Below are 22,789 nucleotides of genomic sequence, written 5' to 3' on the forward strand. Positions count from 1 at the left end.
CAGTTCTCCACTTCAGGGACAGATTTGCTTGCTATTTAAATTAGGGAACTTTAAGTTTTAAAATGTAAATGCTGTTCAAGTAAAAAACCGCAAATAAGCTTCAAACCGAATGTAATTACATTTGTTGCTGATTGAGCATTGCGTTGATGTGCGGTTTCGGGCAATTAGCTGTGGTGTCCAACGCCCGTCGTGGATGTCGTTTGCGGTGCACGTTATTAATGCTGTAAATGCTTAGTGTCCGTAAAGTTTTGCAAAATAATTTTAAGATATACGTGAGATATGTGTGAGAAGTGAGTCCACGATAGTGAGAAGGTTACAAGAGCTACAAGAGCTAGAGTCTCGAAACCATCAATCCATATACAAATCGATCCATAAAACTGTCTGTTGGTATGTCTTTTTGCTTCATTGATTTCTCTTCATTTGTCGATCGATCTTTCGTCAGGTCTAAGGTATAAATCGTTTTTATCTCATGATAATATTTTATTTTTATTTAACTATTCGACTGATCTATTAATTTTGCCATTACTTTTGTGTATCGTATTTCTTACCCAGCCGCGACGTCACAGTTTGAAGGCGATTGTATTGAGTAACCAAATTGTTTTGGGCCAATTTTTTATCAATTTGATTGATTGGGAGTATGCGGGGGCAGAGATACTCGTAATTACTTGTTGATGGGCATGTTGGGCATTCTCCGGCCTCAGTCATGAACCGACCGCCGATCAGCCATATACTGCTGTGGATGCTAGCCATCTGCAGCGCGGTAGGGGTGGAGTCCCATCATATACTGGGCCTCTTTGTCAACTTGCATCGCTCCCAGCTGCTGGTGCACATGGCCGTGACTCGTGCTTTGCTGCAACGGGGTCATCAGGTGACTTTGGTCACCACGCTCCCGTTGGAGGAGGTGGAATTGGAGGGCAATGTCACTCACATACTGGTGCCGTGGCAACAGCCGGCGGATGAAGATCATCTTGGATCCGCAACGGATTGGCTGCTGCGCTTGCTACGGATGTTCAACCGCTTGGAGCAGTCGGGGGATCTGCTCGACCAGCCTGCCTGGAAAGATTTCATGAGGCTGTCACCCAAACCCCACTTCGATCTGTTACTTTTGGGCTACCATTTCAACGATCATCTGTTGGGCGTGGCTGCCCACTTCAACTGTCCAGCGGCGATCATCTCCACCCAACAGCCGATTGGATTTGTCAACAGTCTCATGGGGAATCCCGAGGAGCGCTGGTACGTCCCCCAACCATATGACAGTCGCCAGCGTAGTGGAATCTCTGCCTGGCTCTTTGGCGCGTGGGAAAAGTTGATGGAAGCGGTGGCTCGGAGAGTTCTGCGAAGGATTTACAGGTGGGAGTAATGTTTTTCCAATTCTACAGCCCCTGACCATAATATCTCCTTTCAGTTCACATTTTCCCGAACCCCACTATCCACCATTCGAGACGATGCGTCGTTCTGTCGCCCTGGCTCTGAACAATCATCACATGATCAGCGAGGGCCCCATTGCTCCCCTATTGCCGAGCATGGTGGACATAGGTGGGATACTCTTAGAGCAGAAGTTAAATGAGACTTTCCTAGAGGTATCGGGGAATCGCTCGCTCATAGTCTTCAGTCTGGGCACCCGCTTCACTTGGAAAAGATCTCCTGACCATTTTGTTCAGACCTTTACACAGGCGTTCGCTCAGTTTCCCGACTACGATATCTATTGGACCTACGATGGACCCAATGCCAGTGAAATTATGTCGCATCATTCTCATCTGAAGTTGGCCAAATGGTGGCCCCAGCGGCAGTTGCTGGGTCAGCAGCAGGCATGCCTCTTCATCACCCACGGAGGCAAGGGCAGCCTCACCGAAGCTTTGTATTACGGAGTGCCCATGGTGGGGCTGCCACTGCTGGGAGATCAGCGCGCCAACCTTCTCAAGATGGGAGCCAAAGGCTGGGGTATGACTTTGTCTACGCAGAATCTCCGCCATGCAGAGCTCTCAAAGGCGATGGGCAGTGCTCTCAGCCACTCGCGTTACTCCAAGAGCATATCGAAAGCTTCCCATCTCTACCGCGATCGTCCGATGAATGCCAGCGACGTGGCAACCTTTTGGCTGGAGTATGTCATACGTCACAGGGGGGCCAAGCACTTGTACAGTCCCGCCCGGCAGCTGGACTTTATGCAGTACTACTCACTCGATGTCTATGCTATTGTCTATGGCGGACTGGTGCTGCTGATAGCAGTCTTGAGGAGGATAAACAGCAGGCTTTCTGTGACTAGAAGTATCGTTTAATTGAATACAGATACACGCGGTATATAGCTTAAGATATGAACTTAATCGAAGGTAACTTAAGTACACTTGAATGTTAGTTGCAATACTTCTGAACGGAACTTGGATATCTTTCCTTCTCGGTGTATCAGATGCAGTCGGACACTGCATCGCATAGTTTTATAGATAGTAAACATGCATTAATCGTACAAGTAATATTTAGTGTATACACAGTTCTGGATTGCTTTCGTTCGGCGGCGTCGGCGGCATTTGCCCCACTCGCTGGAGGCCGGGCCAGGCGAGAGCCTTAGCCCTTGCCCCACTGCAGCTTCGTCTGCAGCTGATGCATCGAGCCCGGACGCGGACAGCGTCCGTTTTTCACATCATAGAGGCCGTAGTTGCAGATCGGTTGACTGCTTTCCCGGTGCTGGATGCGACTGTGGAAAAGAGCGATTGAGAGACGGAAAGAGAGAGAGCGAGATCTTGGAAACTCACATTCGGTCATTCATGGCGAATCCTTCCTCGCCGTTCTTTAACCTCTGGCACGCCGCATCGTTGAGATGGCAATCGCAGCGGCAGTGGAGCATCACCGCCCCCACCACATTTCCTCGCCAGCTGAAGTCCTTGAAGTGCTTGGGACACTGGCACTGCGTGCTGCGCTTCCGACGACTCATGTTCTGCACACACTCGCATTCGGTGTGATTCACCAGCGGGATCATCTTGCCGCGGTTGTTCAGTACGAATGGCAGCTCCACCGTGACGTTTTTCTTCACGGAACAGATCTCCCCATCCCGACAGCAACCAGTGGAGCTGTCGCACCGATGCAGGATCGTGGCCCGAGGATAATACTGTATATTTGTCTCTCCGATCATATATATGACTTGGGCCTTGGGCACTTTGCATTCGGCTTCTTTGATCAGTCGGTTGTTGTGGGCTCTGGCCAATAGGATGATTGTCCCTGAAAAGGTAAAAGTTGGAAAGTGCTTTGAAGAATGACACACGAATACGGATTCGATTTGAGAATATTAACACAAAGGTCATGATTTGATTAGATTGTAACTTTGATGGAACTTAGACCATAGTTCCATTGGATCCAGAATATTGACGTTTAAAATCTCACTTTTGAGATGGTCTCTGTTTGAGTCGCTGGTAACAAATGCGAGCGGCTCGCTTATGGGAAATTTATAGAGCTAACTAAAGTCTTTCATATTTAAAAACGAAAGTGGAATAAGTGTTAAGTTTATGTGACAATCATTGATCATCCCTCAAATATCCGATTAAAAACTTTCCTTGAAATTTATAGAGCTAATTAAAGTCCTTCATATTTGAAAACGAAAGTGGAATAATTGTTAAGTTTATGTGACAATCATTGATCATCCCTCAAATATCCGATTAAAAACTTTCCTTGAATATAGGTCGAACATCTACCAGTTCAGGAAATACTCGTCTGTACGTCCGTCTATGTATGTATGTCACTGATATAACCTGTTATCCAGTTAATTATTTAATAACCCATTAGGGTTCTGGTCTTTTTAGCGGTTCACTAAACTGCATTTTTCAATGCCGTTTGCAGGCGTTCCGCGGGCATTTCACAGGCGCTTTTGATCGCCCATCCATTGGCTTTTTGGCTCCAAGATTAAAATCATTTTAGCGATTTGACTTCGCTTTATTGATCGACTGGAGCAGTGAGCACCTTTATGGTCTTTGCCTTGCTTAAGTTTACCGTTGCGTGTGTTTTCCTCTCCTTTTTTTATGTGTCGTGCTATAAAAATTCTCTGAACAAATCTGCAAGCGGAATTCCTTTGCATACCCTTTAGGAAGGTATATTGAATGTGCATCAGCAGAAGAGGCGCTAAGGAACAGACGGTATCTGTTTCTACATAAATTATTTCTAAAACTTTTCTCATATTCAAAATCGGAATGGAATATCATGCTAGGGGGCAAGCCCCCCGTCTCCCCCGTCTAAAGACGATCTTCCAGGGTATGCAAACCTTCGGTTTTCCTCGATGTCTAGCTCCTATTAGAGCCATAAAGTTACAGAAGCAAATCAGAGCAGAGAGCCGTGGGCAGGGGAGCCCGGAGGAGTCTACAGTCAAAGCGGACCACCTAGTGTGCAGCTAATCCCAGTTCCCACTCGAATCACCTACTGGAGAAGAAATTTCAAAGCATTTCGGCTCCTTGGGTGGGTGAGGGGGAGCCCAGAACCCAGAACCCAGACACAGAATCAGCTGCATCCATATGTAATTTTCATAAACGCTTCATGATTGAATCATCAACTTAACGAGTGCTCTGAGGGGGGTCGCAAGAGGTGGATTGGGGCTAGTTTTAGTAGGTGAGAGAGTGGGGAGGGGGGGAGTCTCCGGAGCAAGGGAAGGGGCATCGCTGCGATGGCTGGATGCCTCAGACTGAATGGCTGGGTCGGCGTCGGCGGCATCCACAACAGCCACATGAATAATTCAAGGGGCACTATCTCAACAAGCTCCAAGGACTGAAACAAGAGAGGTGAGGCAGAAGGCGGAAGGGTTGGGAGGGAACGTTGCAACGCTGATGATGCTGCTGCTGCTGCTGCAGAGTTTTCCCCAGTTCTGGTTGGACTGGTCTGCTGGACTGGCTTGCCTTTGAACTTGGAATGGCATTGCCCATGAAAATGTGGGGCGACCCTGGCATCAGGCCCCTCCTCGAGGAGAGCGCAGAGGGGCATTGTGGTTCTCTGGGAAATTACCATAGTTTACCATGGCCAACAGCTGAGGCAGTCGAGCCTGGCCAATAAAGTCATTTTGAGTGCTCTGCCAAATGTTACACATCATTTAATCAAGGGAAAAACTTTACCAATGGAACAGACCGGGGAGAACAGAACTTTTCGCACAAATACGAGAATGTATGAATATAGAAGAGCTAAACGATTCGAGTGGGGAAAGGGAAGGAGAAAGAATTAATGTACTTTACGGGGGGGATAGGCAAAAATAAGATTTGAAAATTGTTGAGGGGGTCTATTATGTAGAATCTACAAATATATTTTACGCTTTAATAGTTTCAGAGCTTCAGGGAATATCTGCCATTCCATGTGAGAAAAGCATTTGGGTCTCGAGTGCAGAAATCTGCATCGAAAATCGTGACAGCTGCACAATTCAAAAATCAAATGATGTTTAAAGAGGTGTCCAATAAGATTCAAAATTACTTTTCAGTACTACTTGAGTACCCGATTCCGCCACAATTTGTTGGGAGAGTGATCTAATTTGAGCCAATCCAAAGTACTCTCCGTAGGAGCCATTCATCTCATAAAGATATAGCTCGTTCTTTGATCAAGTCACTTGACTTACTTCAACAATGTTTTCCTTTGCGCTTCTGTTGAAAAATAAATACCACTCCCCGACAGCAAACGCAAATTCCGACGTTCGGGCCAATCGAGTCGAAATTAGGGACGCGGGACGAATAAATCGAAGTAAGGGGTATTCCCTTGGGAAAATAACTGAATCTCTTTTAGCGAAGGCTCCCTTCTGCGGGCGCCTCTGTGCGCCAAAGCGATGTGCAAACAGTCGATAACGGGGGATAAACACACACCTCAAGGAAGCCAATCTGAGGAAGCCTCCAACTGTCAGCTTATTTTCCTGCTAATGCAAACAGCCGACGAGCAATGTGATAAGAAAATTGCATCATTATGCAGTTGGAAATGGAGCCTCTCCGACAGCATTCACAATATCCGATAGCCGTAGCCGCCGCCGCATTCATTGACAATTTCCCAGGCTTAGTGACACACTTTCCATTGGCGTGACATTGGAGGCCAGCTACTCCTCCTGCTGCTTCTGCGTCTGCTTCTGCTGTCCACATGCTCTTAACGGTTTTCCAAAACACACAATTTTCGCGCCCATTAAACGGCGACAATTTTCCACTCGAATGCAAATGGTAAATGAGCCAGAGAGAAAGATGCAGCCACCGAGGAGGAGTCGGAGGAGTGGTAAGAGATAAAAAGATATTGAGACAGAGCTGGAGCTGGAGCTGGAGCTGGAGCCCCAGCCCGAGCTCACATTTCATTGTCATTGTCTCGGTCTAAGGCTCTGCGGCTGCGGTAATTGTGGTTGTTGCTGTTGAAGTTGTTGCCGTTGCTGTTGCTGTTGCTGCACGAGTAGTGGCTGCTGGCAAGCCTAGCGGCATTAAGCTTGTAATGAAGTAATTGGTAAGATCTATGCGAGACTTGAATTCCCCAAAAGCATTCGCAGCAGCAGTAGCTGTAATCAACAGAAGAGAGGGAGAAGCTGAGACCTGAAGTGGGGAAGTGGGGAGGTGGGGAGGTGGAGGAAGCGTGTGAGGAGTGAGTGTGGTTAACAAGGCAACTCTCCTTTTAATTGCAACGAAAGTGCAGATGCATCATGGGGCTAGTAGGAGAGATGGAGGGTGAGAAAATACCCCATGGGGTATTTCTATACCCTTAAAGAGGGTACACAAATATTCGTCACTATCAAAACCTCAAGGGGGATATAGAGGTTCCATTTCTGACAGAAATATAGTCTCTTTTGGGGGAATGTTAGCCATAGAATAAAATGATTAATAGAGCTACTATCTGGAGCAATTCTTGACTAGAGTCTTCTGTTTTCCTCCCTAGATAGGGAGAGCTCTCTCTCCACATCTAAAGATAATCCACACTTCACGACTTCCTGCTAAAATAGGGCTACTAATCGTATGAATCCTATGTTAAAGGGTATTACAACGTTCGGCCTGCCATGCATTTGCTTTTTTTTATTCCTTCTTAAAGTGGAATTTTCACTCATTTGTTCGGTTCCGAGTTTCAGTCGGGCGTTTAGAAAGCAAAGTGCGTATGGCCCGAACAAGGCTGCCGTTTGACCTTCTCTCTCGTTTGGCGTAGTTCTGGTTTTCCATCATCAACTGCAGAGAGTCACGTGCCAAAGGATAAAACAGTCATTTTCATTTCCATTGCCATAAATAACGACTGGGATTGTGGCGGGTCGGGTCGGGTCGGGTCGGTCTGGGTCCTATCTGTACATACATAGTATCTCTATCTCTGAGTCTGAGTCTGAGTCTGAGTCTGGTCGGTTTTGCACATCAAACACCATACAATTTCATTCTGTTCTGTGCCATTTCGTATTGTCTGTGTGTCTTTTCCCCCCTTTCGTTCTTTCTTTCTTTCTTTTTTCGCTAAAAACATTTGCTTAGCACTTTTTTTATGGCCAGAACGTGATCATCATAGGCGGGCGGCGGTCGGTTGGGCGCCTTTTACATACATCTATTTGCAGCACAATTACCACAAACAGAAAGGGATGGGACGGGGCGGGATAGGGATAGGGCAAGGGAAAGGGGTAGGGTGCTATAGAGACATCGTTCGACCTTATGTGAGACGGCATTTAATGGCCTCAATAAACCCCATGGATGTACTCACTCTGCTTTATCTCCTGCTTCTCGTAGGCCTCGTAGGCCTGTCGGGAGGCCTGCACCCTACTGGGTGTTCCCAATTCCTTCTCCTTCTCTGCCGTCAAAAAGCCCGGCGCCGGAGCCTGATCGGATGGATAGTCCTACAACAGCAAAAAAGAGACCAAGAAAAAACCATTGAAAATTGATATGGAAATGCAAAAATCCAGCATACTGCATGTTGCACGCGCCACGCTTTCCCTTTTGCCACACACCCATTCCATAGGACGTCTATATGTCCATATGCTGGTGTGTATTTCTTTCATATGGATGTATTTCTGTTATGGTTAGTGTTTTATTTATTGTTTTTTGTGTTTTTTTGGTGGCCACCACGCAACTCCATTTCCCATTCTGTGTGTTGAGGCTTTCATTATTATTGCACTATTGCCATATGGTTTTACTCCCCATGAAACATTTACCATTTTGTGGAAATTGTGTGACTACACAAAAATGGCCCTGCAAATAAATTACAGCGCGAGCAGCTAATAAATTGGATTGTAAAATTCTGGTGGGTCCCACGACGACACCCTACTGAAATATTTGAAATTTAATTTTTTATTAACATCTTTTCGGGGGCTATGCCCAAGGGTTGAATAAACTTTCATCGTGTTTGAGTGCAGTCAAACTTTACTTTAATTGGAGCTGACTAAAGGTCCTCGAGGAGCTAAGGGATGTAATTTTTTCGCAAAAAGCGAGATATTTCTTCGCGGAAAACACTCAATCGTGGAAAATAAAAGGTATTTGGTTTTTTAATTCAAACTTTACATATACTTTACTAACAGAACGTTTGAAGACTCAATTCACGTGTAAATTGTAAATTTTTGTAAACTTAGATCTTGTTCCTGAATACACTCTCGTGTTCGGGCCATTTAAGGCCTTTCGATGTTTCAGAAATCATTAGATAGATCGAGTTTTAGTAAAATAAAGAGTTTGAAATACAGTCGATGATAGGATCTTTACTAAGAGTGCGGCTACATGCAGAAATTAGTCATAGTTTTCTTAGTTAAGTGGTCCTTTCTTGTTCCGTTTCCTTATTTATGCGACCTGTTTGATTGCACGTGTCACGTGACATGCAGCAGTGCCTCTCGTTCGAGTTGTGCTTTAAACTGGGTTCTGTGCCTAAGAGGCTTCTGGTGAATTCTAATTCCTAACATATGAAGTTTTTACCAGAAGCGACGATCCCTGTTTTTACTGTTTGTTGTTTTGTCAGTAAGTCCCACAGCCAAAGAAATAATTATAAAAGATACGATACTAATTTTAGATATACATATGTACATTGTACATACGATAGACATTCGTTGGCTTATCTGACAAATTCTCGTTCGCCAGAAGACTGATTCATCAAATGGTCTTGCTTGGATTTGCTTCTCGAAAGTCCCTCGTATCTAGACCGGAAGCTGTCCCGCCCATCTATTCTTTTTGCCTCTTCTTGTGCCACCCTTTCGTATTTTAATATTTTAATTCTGATCATGAGATGTCTCATAATGTTGTATTCACAACAAAGCAAAAACTTGAATTACAATTTCTTGTGAAATATCCAAAGCCTCGTATTGTATCGACTTGTGTGATGAAATCTTATTTTGTTTTGCCCTAATTTGATGAGGGGAAAATCGTGTGGAAAATGCACTTTGCAATAAGCAGATTGTATGCCTCACAAATCCCACCCCCCGCCCACTGTCTGCCCCTTGGAGTATGCAACAAGAGCTTCTTGTTGCCAGCTTTATTTTATCCGATGTTTGGCTTTGTTTTTGCGGCAAGTGAACAAAAATTAAATTAAATTTATGCATTTTGATTTATGCTGGCAGGCTGCAGAGGCAGGTATTCATGCGGCAGCTATTCATGAGTGTGTGTGGCATGCGGCAGCTTTTTATGAATGTGTTTCAGTGTGTGGCAGCTATTCATGGCAGTGGCTATGCCTGTGCTGGTGTGTGTGGGTGTGTGTGTTCGGCTTGTTATACGCAGAAATTTTGATTTATTTAACAGATTTTTAACACGCTTTCCACACACACAAAAGCCGCAGCGGCAGCGGCAGCAGCAGCAGCAACAAACTGCAACAGCAACGTGTGCCACACCTGAGAGCACCTGAAAGGCTATCACTTACAGCTCAAAAAGCAACAGAGGAACCACCAGCAGCATCAGCAGCATCCGCAGAGAGCAGCCAGTGGAGTAGGGAAAAACTTTTACAATTTGCATTGCCACATATCGATTTTCAACAAAAGGATTCTCTGTGCACTCCCCAGCACACTCCCCCTCCCAGATACCTCCCACTCCGCCCCCGAATGACATGAAAACTAACGACATGCATATAAGTGATACATAATGCGACAACTGGGGAAGGGGCTGTGAAAGCGGATGGGGAGGGGGCTAGAGGCAAAGGATAGAGTAGCCAGGGGAGAACCTGCCTTCAGGGTGTAATAAATGAAGTGTGCATGTAAGAAAAATGACACCAGGAGGAGTTGAATCACCAGCAATTCAGGAGCAAGCAGCAAGCAGCGCCGGCAAGGATACATCGCCATTCACATTCCCTTAGCCACCAAAGCGTTAAGTGAAATGGCCAGCGAAATGGAAGGCTTCTGAGGAGCCGTCCTGGGAAGAGGTTCGGGGACTCCGAAAATTGGAGGTTATGCCAAGTCATGTCCTGCATGCCAAAGCAGTTAATGGCTCGAGCCATTCCCGAGCTCCGATATGCACACATTTCTCTTTGGTTGCTTGAATCCTCAGAATGCGTGAAAGGGTTCGTGGGTGGGGAATGATGTTTATCTGTTATTCCAAGAAACTGAACGCTCAAGTATTCAAGTATTTGATTGGTTTCGATTTCCTGTTCATATGAATCATTTATTGTTCTTCCTGCATATATTTTAATTGCATTTTCAGTTGTTGTTCTATTCTGTTTCCATTTCTATTTGTCCTATAAATTGTTCAAGTCGAAATCTTCCTAAAGGTTCATTAAGTTATAAATTTCGGTTTGATCTATTATATTAGTGATATTTTCCGTCTTTAGATAGTTCTATAAATAATATTACCCTTGTAATGTCACTTGATTCCATTTGTTACATTCCATAACATTAATTATTAAAGTACTTCTTTTATTCCAAATGCTAAAAGTTGATATCCTACTAATTTCACATGTTATTTTCGTAATTCTAATTGAATATTTCCCGAACGATGAATTTTACCTCTCTTTTCCTATCTTGTTGCAATAAAATCCACCGATCGTTTTGCTTAGCTGAATCAAAGTCTTACCGTTCTGTCAGCTTCTCCAGAACTCCTCATCCACCTACCCATCGTTCTTCCACTTCTTTCCGACTAATTCCCATCCCATCAAAGGCAACACCTCGACCGTGCCTCGTGTGGTTTATAACCAGTTCTACTTAAGCTTCATTACGCATGCTCAGCCATGACAGGGCCATTGCCGTTCCATCCCAGGTTGCCAGAACGAGAATGAGAATGAGAACCAGACCCGACTCCGACTCCGACTCGGAATCCAGCGCCTCCCTGCATTGCCATCAATCTGCAGTGCCAATCCCAGGAGCAGGAACCGGAGCTCCACTCCAGGGGTTGGGGCTGTGGCTGGAACCCAGATGAATGAACACACACACACACACACACACACACACAAAAAGAGAGAAAAAGCCCATTAAGTGTCTGCCGGGTTGACAGTATTCGAAAAACAGTTGTTGGTGCTCTGTTGGGCCCCGGCCTGGAACCTACCGAACAATATAAAAAACGAACCAAACTTCATTTGCATTTGCATTTGCCTCTTGTGTTCTGCTCGAGCGTTTGAAGGATGCCCCGGACGGGCGGACTGTGTGGCGGACTCTCTCTGGCAGTTTCTTTATTATTATTTTTTTGTGTTGTTTTTTTTTTTTGGTTTTTTCACCTTTTTGTTTAGCCTCAATTGGGATTCCTGGCGTGGGTGTGACTTGTGTTTGGTATTTTACGAGTCAGAAGGCAACTGCGACAACAATAATAAAGAGCCTGTCGTGGGTTTATTTGCAATCAAAAGAGTTATGAGCCAAATGCAAATAGCGCACCCAGAACGCACTGTTTTATTATCCTGCTGCCTGTTCTCTGCTCTCTGGTCCCTGTCCACCCGGCTCCCCATCCATCCATTTACTCTACAAAACGAGGGGGAACGCTGTGAGTCGCAGCTACGGCCACGACACCACATTTATACTCGATACTCCGAATGAGTAATCGTGTGGACGGCCACTGCAAATTGATTTCATCATTGTGGCTTCCTAATTTCCCTCCCTCCCACGCTCTCTTCAGCTACTTTTGCCTATGCTTATCTCTACTACCTCTGCTACTACACAGAGAGATCAATTAATTGAATTAAATAAAGTAATTTCTGCATGCGCACTGTAACTCTCTCACCAATCTATCCATCTCACTCCCACACTCTTTCGATCTCTCTTGGCAGTAGCATAGGAAGAGGACAAGGAGCATGATGAAATTATACAAGGTGGTCCGAGAGTCCCCTCTCGCAACGCGCCCTCTATTCAGGCGCGAGCGCCCGAGAGAGCGTGGGAGAGAGAGCGAATAGGAAGAGAAGCAGGAGATCAAAGAATGAATGCATTTGCGCCGCTCTCACTCAAATTTTTTCTCGGCCAAAGCGTGCGTTCCTAAGTCAGCTCCGCGTTTCAATCCGTGAAAAACTCGGAAAATGGTGAAAAATCCATCGACTAAACTGCCGCGCAGGTGTGGGAAGTGAAGTTCCGTGTTGTGATGCAGCAATTAAATATAAATATGAAAAAAACCGTGTGCCTATTGCAAGAAAATGTGTTTGCCTAGGGGCGGGGGCGCAGAAAGAGTCAGAATGGCAAAAAAATTCAGATTTAGAAAGGAAAAGTGCAGCATTTTGTGACATACATATGTACATATGTTTATATAAATAATATGTGATATACATACATATGTATATGTACATAGATAAACAATTTTATTTGCGTAAATTCTTTTTTTCATGTGCAATATCAAAAATGTTTCGTTGTCTCGTTTTCTTTTTGTTTTCGTTTGATCACGTGAGTTCCAGCAATGTGTGTGTGTGCGTGCTTGCAAATTCGTCAAGTTTTGTCCCTTTCCCACTCCATGATGTGGGAAGTGAAGAAGAGAATCAAAGAGGAACGAGAGCTCTCGTTCCAAGTGAAGTTCATGATAGGGTGAGGCATTCCCAAAACTGTTGATCTGACTCTCTCTTGCTTATCTGTTTACACGAACTTCCGACCTCTAGTGCCTCACCTTAAATTAATATGCCTTAAATTTTTGCACTTATTGGAAATCATTTTGTGCATCTCGTTTGCGGTTTCAGTTCGGTTTTGTCGTATGTCTCTCTCTCTCTCTTTATGGGAATCGTATGCGACGGCACAACATTATGGGTAAGTGAGAAAAGAGACGTGAGAAATTATGTTGTTCTTTATTGTTTAAATTTACTTTATTCCCTTCGTTTTCTTCGAGTACCTTCTTTGAGTATCGGCTATATAAAGGGAATCAACCTTTCAAAGGTTTTAGGGCTTAGAGGTGTAGGCCCTGGTCAAGCTGTGCCCCCAATCTTAAGGTCTCATTGTAGAATGCCCAATTTGGCAAAACATGAAAAAGGAACAGAAGCTTTATTTGACATTGCGACTAAGCGATACCTACTAAACGGGAAGATACCTCGAACTCGGGCAATACCTATTTGATAATCATAAAGAATATCGTTTGCATTGGATCGTGAACAAGTTGGTTCTGGATAGCACAGAGGTATTCTGGCTGCTCTAGTCTCTTATGTATACCGTATACCGTGCATCCCGTTACACTCTAGTGGGCTGCAGGGTACACAAAAAACAGTGGCATAAATAGTCTGGCCAGCAAATTCGCCAACAACTGTGTAAATAAACAAGGGGACGGTGTGATGAAAAAGGGGCAGAAAAGTTGAGGATGATGGCTAGACACCAGAGTGGAGAGACGTGTACTCCCAGGGGCATCCATCCAATATTTGTCTGCGCCAAAGAGCGCACAGTAAACAGGGCCGACTAAATATGTGCGACGCTGGCTCTTCCCCGTAGGTGCCGTCTCTGAACGGGGAAGTAGATTCCATCCCAGATTCCCACTATGATCCCCTCTATTTTGCTTAATTAGAATTCCCCTCCCATCCGAATGCGGGGTATGATGAAAGTTGCGCCCATTGTTGGAGCCCATAGAACTCGCAGAAGAAAGCATTTCACTGTCTTTGCGTGAAGAGATTTCTGTTCGCGGAGATGCAATCTTTATGGATTTTGGATATATCATTTGCAATGTTCTGTGGGGGGTCTACAAGATGATTCAACGTTTTACGGTATGTGACGTGATCTGGTGGTAAAGATTTCTTTGCAGCGATTATTTAGGACCGTATAATACCAATATGTATTTCTTTGAAACTCGTAAAGAGCGCTATCATTTCCAAAGGTGTTTTCTTGGATTATCTGTACCATCTGTATCTCTACTCGTAACTCTAAAGCTCTTCTCTTCTTTAGGTCAATTGAAAATACCCTTGTGTTTTTCCCTTTGTGTTAAGGAGTTTTCTTTCTTTCTGCCCGAAGGGCATCCCCAGTTCGCTTCAGCACACTAGACTGACTCTTCTCTCTGTATTTTAAAGGCTTTTTTCCATTCTGTTTTCTTAATTTGTGTAGAATGCCATGCCCCCAATGCAAAATGCAAAATTCTGCAATTTGGCTAAAAGCTAAACAGTGAAAAGCGCAGCAGCAGCGTGCAGTGTTTTGGAAAAATGTTGGGCAGCACCGTGTCTCTCGATATTTCTCATTTTAGAAATTGTAAACATGGCCCCCAGACACGAGAATGATATAGGGGGGTCAGTGCACAGGAAGAGTGGACCACATGGCGTATGCTTGATGTGCGATGAGTTTGCCCGCCGCTCATTGCTCCGAGTGCTTCAGTGCTTGTGTTTTCTTTTCTTTTAATACTTTTTGTTGTTTTTTGCTTGACATAAAAGTGCCAATTAGGGAGCTCTCTGGCAATTTGGCCATAAACTTAAGTAATTAAAACTAGGCAACGCTTTGCATACGTACAGACGGGACGTACGACGGGAGGACACTTGCAGGCCCAGTGGCTTACGCCTTTTATGTCTTAATTGAAACTGCACTCGCGTTAAAAACCCATACAATTTCATACATTTTAAAGAAAGAGCTCGACTTCTGGCTGGTGTGTAAATGGTAAATGCTTTTTAATTTTAACGAGCGAATGGATACCACTGTAACCCTCCATGGCTCTGCTTTCTGGCTTCATGGTCCATGGTCCATGGTCCATGGTCCCCGGTTTATTATGACGATTTTATATTTGTTTGCTTTTTCGGTGAATGCGAAAACGAAAGCAGCTGTCGAGTGGGATAAAAGAAAGCAGCAGCCCCAAAGACGCCGCCTTTGGCTCCATAAAAGGCAACATTTGGCCATGCCACCGTGCCCAACCGACCCGTGGATCCGTCCAATGTCAATGACAGCGACTGGTGCTGCGTCCGAGAGAACAGGCCCACCGCCAGAAGAAGCCAAAAGAAGCGACCGAAGCTGCAAACAGCTGAAATAGCTGGGGCGCCTCCTTCCAATTAAGTTGCGGGCATCGCCAAAAGTTGCAACAGCAACATGCACATGCCGGAAATGTTGAGAACCCGGGATCCCATCTCCATCATCATCATCTTCATCATCATCATCATCATCGGCGTCATCAGCATTGAGGGATCGATAGGCAGCAGCGATCACATTGACTGATTGCCAGTCGAGACATCAAATTGAAGTCTTGGGATAGAGATAGATAGAAAGAGAACATGTCTGGGGCAAGGAGTGCAAGATGGGCGTGGAGATGGCGGTCTGCGGGGGGCTGCTGCGGCTGCAGCTCTTCTAATTGCAACGCCCACACGCACTGAGCCGATTGCCGCGAGAGAGATTGCCCAAGAGATTGAAACGTTCCGCTGCGCCGGTCCTGCCTCTGGTCTGCTGCTCCGATGTGATCTGATCTGGTCTGGTCTTGTCTGGTCTTGTCTCGGCACGGACTGGGGTCTGTCCAGGACTGGTCTAGATTGACTTTTCCAATTTGTTTGCATTTATCATTCAGCGATGCCCTGCCTTTCGATCGAGGAACTGAGGCTATGGGTAAGTTTTTGTGCTTATTCCTTTTGGGGATTGCTTCTATATAGAATATAAAAGAATCTTTTCCCTCAGTAGCCCCCGAAATGCCAAAATAAAGAGTACTTCTCTCATATTTCTCCAGCAGCAATCCATCAATCAAGCATAAAGTCGCTTACAAAATATTTCAAACAGAAATCACACTTAAATCTGCACAAAGAATTCTCGGAACTACTCCATGCTCTCTCTCTCTCCTTCATCTGAGAGAAAATCCGGCATTAAATATAGAACAAAGGGATTTCTATGATTTATGGGGGGAGACATGGGGTATTGGGGTACTACAGAGTATTACAAACTTCGTCTTGGCCGTGATTTATATGTTGTTGTTGGCTTTTAATTGCGTGACTGTTTGGCACACGGCTCGTTTAATGGCCAACAAGTCGGTCGGCCGGCGATCAATCAGGCAGCAGTTCACACAGTCCCACAGTCTGGGCGAGTAAATTATGGCCCAAACCGCCGAAATATGCCAAAAAGTGAACTCTTTAGAGCCGTTTTTCTCTTATTTATTGTACGGGCAGGCGACAAGTTCCCCTACACATTCCCCACGAGACATTCCTCTGGCTGCTGCTGCGTCTGGGCCAACACTTTCCCCCCGAGAGATTTCCTCGGGAGAAAGGCGGGGGAAATTAATAATATAAAACTTTATAGATTTGCCATATAAATTCAAGGCTTCCGCGTTATGTTTTAGCTTTCGGTTGAACTATAAATCACGACCAGATCGTAGCGGACTTCGGAGAGGGAAACCGGAGACCACTTTGAGCGGTTTGCTATTATGTCATAAGCCGATTTGCCTGTCATTAGTGCCGGAGAGCGCCCCACATTAGAATTGCCAATAAATCAAAATTACCACCGACATATGTATCTACGCACCAAAGGAAAACCGAAACATACGAGTATATACGATAGATATACTATATCTATCGATGTGGCAACGGATCTCGTCTCTCAACAGAGTGTGGCAATCGGCAGGTCAAGATTTTACGGTCGGGTGGCGAGTGGAGAACATTTTGTTTATTTCGTTCTAAGTACAATCCCCAGCGAAAGCGAAAGTGAAATGATATATAACAGAGATCTCTGTTTTTAGCCAATCACCATTCTAGATGGGGCTTCCCCGAATGTGTGTCTATGAGAGGGCTACAAAAGTGATAAGCCAGAAGGGGTTCAGTGCCTGCCGATATCGCTGACCTTTGATTCGGATACGTCGCGACTTACGAGTTCCTTTCGATTTCATGTTTGGCACTCTGAGCCAAGAGCTTCCCAGAGAACCGAAATCACTTTCTTCTGTATGCCAGGGGAATAGAACTTTTGAATGAATTACCTCACTGCCTGCCTAATGCCATGCACAATCGATTCCACGAATCCCCCAGGCGAATGTTTGACGAACTTTCAATCATTCCGCCCTATCGCGAGTCTGTTTGAATGCCCGTGCAACTGTTTATAGGTGGGCATCATCTAGTGCCATTGCAGTGTGCGCTCTCAGCACACAATCCCCCGCCCTGCGAGTATTTGCCTTAGATAACCTCCTTCCATTCCCATTCCCATTCCCATTCCGATTCCCATTCCCATTCGCATTCGCGCTCTGTTGAAGATAAACGGCATTTTGTAGTCATTCAACTACAGAGATTATACAATTATGTATGCGCCAAGATGCTAATGACTAGATCGGGTCTATATATACTCGTATTCCCGTATGTGCATATGTTTTGCATTTTGTTGACCTTGTGCTGGGCTCCAACAAAGTGCGCCGATGAGTATACATATAAACTGATTTCCCCGCTAGTATGTCAATATTTTATATTCTATATTTCGCTTTAGAGAGCTCTCCAAACTACAAGCTGGAAAAAGGTCAGCCTCGTAGAGATAACCTTTCGGCGGCCGAACTTTCGGGGTCTCCGATTGGAAATTTCAAGCATTAAAAATGTTGAGGTTGCGGGTGGAATACGGCAGAACAGAACGGCTCTGCTCCTCGCACCGTCATCTCAGTGCAGTTATGCACACGGGGGAATGCGTTGGCAAACAAACCGGTGAAAGGAGAACAAACAGACGGAATGAGGAGGGATCATGTGGGAGGGAATGCCGCATGGGGGACCAGGGCACAGATATTGAGAGGCAAGGCAGAGTGCCCCAAGGCGGATTGATGCGAATTTGGGGGAGTGCAAGGACACAGATATTAAATTCCTTTCTCAAAAGGTCAGAGGGTGAGGCAAAAGGAAGGACGGCTTGCGGTAAGGTGGCATGCAGGTAATTTCATGACCACAGACCATAAGCTTTTTATACCGCCTGACTGCATCAGGTCGCCTTATGGCCCACTCCCCGACGCACTGTGGCATGCTTCGCCCCCCACCCCACTCACTGCCACACGGGGCATCATGCTTCGCCCCACTCACTGCCTCACGTGGAGTGGCATTTATGAACGCTTATTAAATCAGCTTTGGCATTGGATTCCATACGTACTCGCAGGCACATATGTGGTGGTGTGTGCCACAGATAAGAGTGGCACTGCACTACAATCGACTCGAACAAGATGTCAGATATGTCACAGTGTGTGTACTACACACACATACGAACACAATGGAGAGGGATTCCAGAGTTATTCCATGTTTTAGAAGTGTTAAGAATGAAATAATGACCAATTACTCATAGTTCTATTTTTGCAAGACGCGATGGATTGGCATGAGTGGAAAGAGAGACGGACGGCCATCTACAGACTGCAAATCGGGCGAGTGATTGCTGGTATATATTTTACATATGCATATAGTTCAGGGCCATTTGTTGGACTGGGAATCTGATCAGATCTACGAACTCAGCGATGAGTAAGCTATAGTTATAATTTCATTCCAATAAGTGATTGATTTCCTTGAGATCACATTTACTAGCATCTCAATTATGAGTAATCAATATTCATCATCGTATATTAGGAGATCTGTGATCTGTGTGGGCTTAAGTACGATCGATTTCCCCATAAGGGCCCAAGGCGACAAGCAGTTACAACTTGTCGCTTCAATTAGGCCAATTAACGATGGCCCACCAGCATAACGGAGAGTTATGTAGCCCTGTTTCAGTGATCTGAGATTCCTGTATGCAATGAGGGGATTGAAAGTGTCTCTCCATCTCTCTGTGTGTGTGGGGCGATCATTGACCAGCTGCTGTCGGCCCTGGAACATGCAAGTAGCGTCAGAGACTGGTTCTCTGCCTCGGCACGACATTGAGCGGCTTGGGCTGGCCCAATTACAGGCCGGAAAGTGAAACCGATGGCATCAATCGTTGGCCGAGGAGGATGCAGGCCTCTTTTGGGCTACCGATCTGAGGGGCAGAGCCAAATTGGCTTGTTAACCAAATTGGCGGCTCCTACCTGCCGCAACGCGTTTCATAATTGCGAGTGGAACCTTTTCCCAGTACCCACAGTACCCAACACAGTATCCACGGCATTGTGTAACTGCTTCTTACCGATCCACAGCCGGGTGGGCTCCTCCGCTCCGTTCCGTTTCGTGTGATCGGTGATCAGTGCTCGAGATCGGGACTGGATAGGAGGCTCAGGGTTAGTCGTTCACTCGAGTCGGTCGCATTGGTTCGTTCACGCCCCGAGCGAGGTTCAAGGTGAGGCATCAGGCATCTGGCATCTCATTCATTCCGATTCTAATGCGCAAACAACTCGCGCAGACACTCGAAACTTGTCCCACACAGAGGGTTGATCAAGCAGTTGGTCCCAGGGGATTTATTTACAAGACTGGAAACATTTCTCTTACAAATGCACATGGAATTAGAGGAAGCTCCTTTCATAGATTATTTATAAAGCGCTTTAAATATTATTCGCGACATTTTGTGTCTCCTTTTTTTTATTGGTTTTGGAAGAAATGATGTCATCAGTCCATGAAAAAGTGGAACAAATTGCCGTTAAACTTAAACACTTAAACGAATTTCCCAAGAAAAATCACAATAAAAAATGCTGAAGATTGAAGTTTCTTCGAATTTGAGTTACTATATCCATGAAACAGAACTCTCCCCACAAATCTTGTGTCGACCCTCGTCGAGTGAGAGCCAGCGGACAAATATTTAGCCATAACTCCAGACAAACACCCAGCGCGAGCGAGCCAGAGGGAAATAATAAAAGATATAGCGAGATCCCCGCTGGATGCAGAGTCAACAAGCATCGTGGAGAGGAGGATATTTTTTTACGACTTCCACGAAGTCCCTCTCTCTCTCTCTCTCTCTATCTCTCCCTATCTCTTGCTCTGTGTGTGGGTTCGGCAAACTTACCTCATCAAAGTCGGTGCTCGAGCCATCCACTCGGTTGTAATTATCGTGCGGATGCCGTGGCACGCGCTTGTGGTACCCCATCTCCAGACCCTCTACCCGCTCGTCCTCCTCCTGGTCCAGGTCCAGGTCCAGGTCCTGGTCCTGGTCCTGGTAGAAGTCGTAGGGTTCCGTGGGGCTGGTCGGCGGCGGGGCCGAGGTCGGATGCACGGTGGGCCTGTTGTACAGATAGAAGCTGACGCCTCTGGCGGTCACATTTCTCACGTCGCGGTAATTATTATCCGGTAGATTGAACAGCCAGGAACGCTGATACTTGGCGCCGTCCGCCAGCGCGAGGGCAAAGATCAGGAGAAAGACTAAGTACATTTCAAAATGTTTCAAAACTTGTTCTTCACTTAATAATTTATTTGTGTACTGCAGTATTTATTGCTCTTTGTTATTATTTATTGGACACTTGACACTTTTCTGGAAATTAAAGGAACAAGAAACGAACTTTATTAATTGGAATCCATGTAAATTTGATTAATTATAATTCGCGGACACAAAGTATTAATTCAGTTAATTGATTTGTATTTTCCCCCACGATTGCACTCCTTTCGTGTTGTTGATTATTTGCTACTTTGCGGCTTGTCACAACAGCTTGTTTTTAAAGAGTTTGCTCAATTCCAACAAGTTGTTTAAATATTTCGGCATGCGTCCAAATATTTATCTATATGTGCATATATTCATTTTTTGGCACACGCCTTCGCTTTTCGCGCTTTTCGCGCTTTTCACAGCTGCTGGGCCTCAACGGGTTTTTCGGTTACATATTTGCAAATGGAAGCAAAAGAAAAAAGATTTTCCCAGTCGCGTCGCTGTTTTTTATTTATAAATAATTTGTTTGCTGTCTGCTCTTTGCTAATGAAATAATGCCACTGGCAACAATCTGAAGATTCTTTTTCTTGGGCCTACCTAAACAAAGAATTTGGGATCATTCTGTGAGGACTGTTGCCGATCGCAGGAAAAATGTATAAAAAGTAATGGAAATGACGTGTTCTTTGAAAATGGTACGGTTTAGCAGGAAATATTGTTGAAAAAAAACGGACTGATTTTTGTTAGAACTATAAGTTTTTAAACTGATTTTCCTCCTTCTTTTTGTTTTATTCACTATTATTTTTGCACCATAAATTTGTGTATTTATTGAAACACATTTTCCCGTTCTTCCGTTTCATTTAAGAACTTTGACAAGCAGTTGCGAAATTGACTAATTATTATGTCACGTCACACCTCATTTCGCACATCAAATTGAATTTGATTTTTGATTGGTCTTCTATTGCGGAAAAATAAACACAAATCGGGGCACCTCATTCACTGCCATATATCCTGGAGTTGGATCACTTTTCTATTCGATTTTGAGATTTTTCATTGGAGATTCTTTGAGCAGGGAACACTGGAACCGATTCGCGCTAGATCCGATCCGTGTCGATCCGGTACGATACTATGCGATACGGCACGAAAGTGATGATGTCGACGCTCCAACTGTTGCCGGCACACTCAGCGCGCTCTGCCGTTCCGCAGCAGCCTTTATTCCCAAAGCTCTCGCGCCCGATCGCTGCTGTTTCTCTTGGGGCCACCCTCGTCGGCTCTCTTTCTCTGCCTCTCTGGGGCTGTCTGGGCGAACGAGATGCGTGCCGAGCGCATGTGGAGCTGTGCTTTCTTTTCCCCGGCACTGCACTTCCCGGCACTTCTGTGTTCCTCTCTTGGAGAACTCTCTTAAGAAGAGCTGCGTGAATCATCGGGTTTTTGGACGTTATTCGATCTGCAGGGATGACTCACATGGGAACCGTAATATCCCGAATGTAGATTCCAGTATGTGCATGCATTGTGTGCTCATAGAAAAGGGCCTTCTAGCCAGGCCAGCCAAAAAGGCCAGCAGCAAAACAATTCCTTTGGTGCGGCGATTATCTCTTTGTTTAATTTCGAAGTCCAGATAAAGCCGTAGGATGCCGCTGCCAGACATTTAAAGGGAAACCCCACTTTAAAAAAAAGTTACTTACTGAAGTTACTTATTTTTCCCACAAGGCTGATTTTTGTGGATCATGTTTGCCCAAGAGATACATATGTATTTCACTGTGTCCGCCCTTGAACCTTTCGCTTGGTGAAGATTCCCTCTAAACCCAACAAAAGCAGATATTATAGAGTTGTGTATAGATTTGCATTGGATCCTTCTTTCCCCCTTACTTTTCTGATAAACCTGTCGGCGATAAATCATTATTTTGGTGCCAATTATTTATAATTATTTATATGGGCTTATTAATCTGCTGCTGCAAGTGATTCATTGGCGCGTTTTGTTCTTAATTTCTTGTTTTGTATTTCTTACAATTTATAAATAGAAATGAGAATCTCGGATACTGTTACCATTACGTTAGAGCGTTTGCTCATTTCCTTTTCCCTACTTTCTCGCTCGTTCTCTCTCTTCGTGCGCTCACTCTTCCCTGTCGTCTACTCCTCGTGCCGCATGCCGCATGCCGCATGCCGCATGTCGTTGTGGCTATTAAAGTCCAATTACAAGAATGCTTATCGGCGTAACACGTCAGTCCATGGGGCCATGCGAAGGGGTCGGATCGGATGTTCTTTCGGCTGCGGAGCTTTTCTGTTGGTGGCTCGAGTTGTTGTTGTTGAGAAATCACTGGAGTTTCTTGTTGTATGCTCTTTGCTGATGTTGGTGTG

General features: G+C 45.1%; 3 protein-coding genes across 3 annotated transcripts in view; 2 read left to right on the plus strand and 1 right to left on the minus strand.

Moving 5' to 3' along the window:
- Positions 1-22,789, plus strand: part of LOC6595463 (dynein-1-beta heavy chain, flagellar inner arm I1 complex) — a 106,661-nt gene that overhangs the window by 4,120 nt on the left and 79,752 nt on the right. The window lies entirely within an intron of this gene.
- LOC6595462 (UDP-glucuronosyltransferase 1-1) lies at positions 704-2,276 on the plus strand. Its single transcript, XM_002020859.1, has 2 exons — positions 704-1,350; positions 1,406-2,276. The coding sequence occupies exons 1-2, from the start codon at positions 704-706 to the stop codon at positions 2,274-2,276; spliced, it is 1,518 nt and encodes a 505-aa protein (XP_002020895.1).
- Positions 2,257-21,593, minus strand: LOC6595461. The gene is made up of 5 exons (XM_026988490.1): positions 21,423-21,593; positions 20,084-20,545; positions 7,645-7,777; positions 2,748-3,210; positions 2,257-2,689 (listed from the first exon to the last, which is right to left on the minus strand). The coding sequence occupies exons 2-5, from the start codon at positions 20,444-20,446 to the stop codon at positions 2,560-2,562; spliced, it is 1,089 nt and encodes a 362-aa protein (XP_026844291.1). The 5' UTR covers positions 20,447-20,545; positions 21,423-21,593; the 3' UTR covers positions 2,257-2,559.

This window comes from Drosophila persimilis, unplaced genomic scaffold, assembly GCF_003286085.1.
Source record: "Drosophila persimilis strain 14011-0111.01,24,50 unplaced genomic scaffold, DperRS2 tig00000191-arrow-pilon, whole genome shotgun sequence".
Lineage (NCBI taxonomy): Eukaryota > Metazoa > Arthropoda > Insecta > Diptera > Drosophilidae > Drosophila > Drosophila persimilis.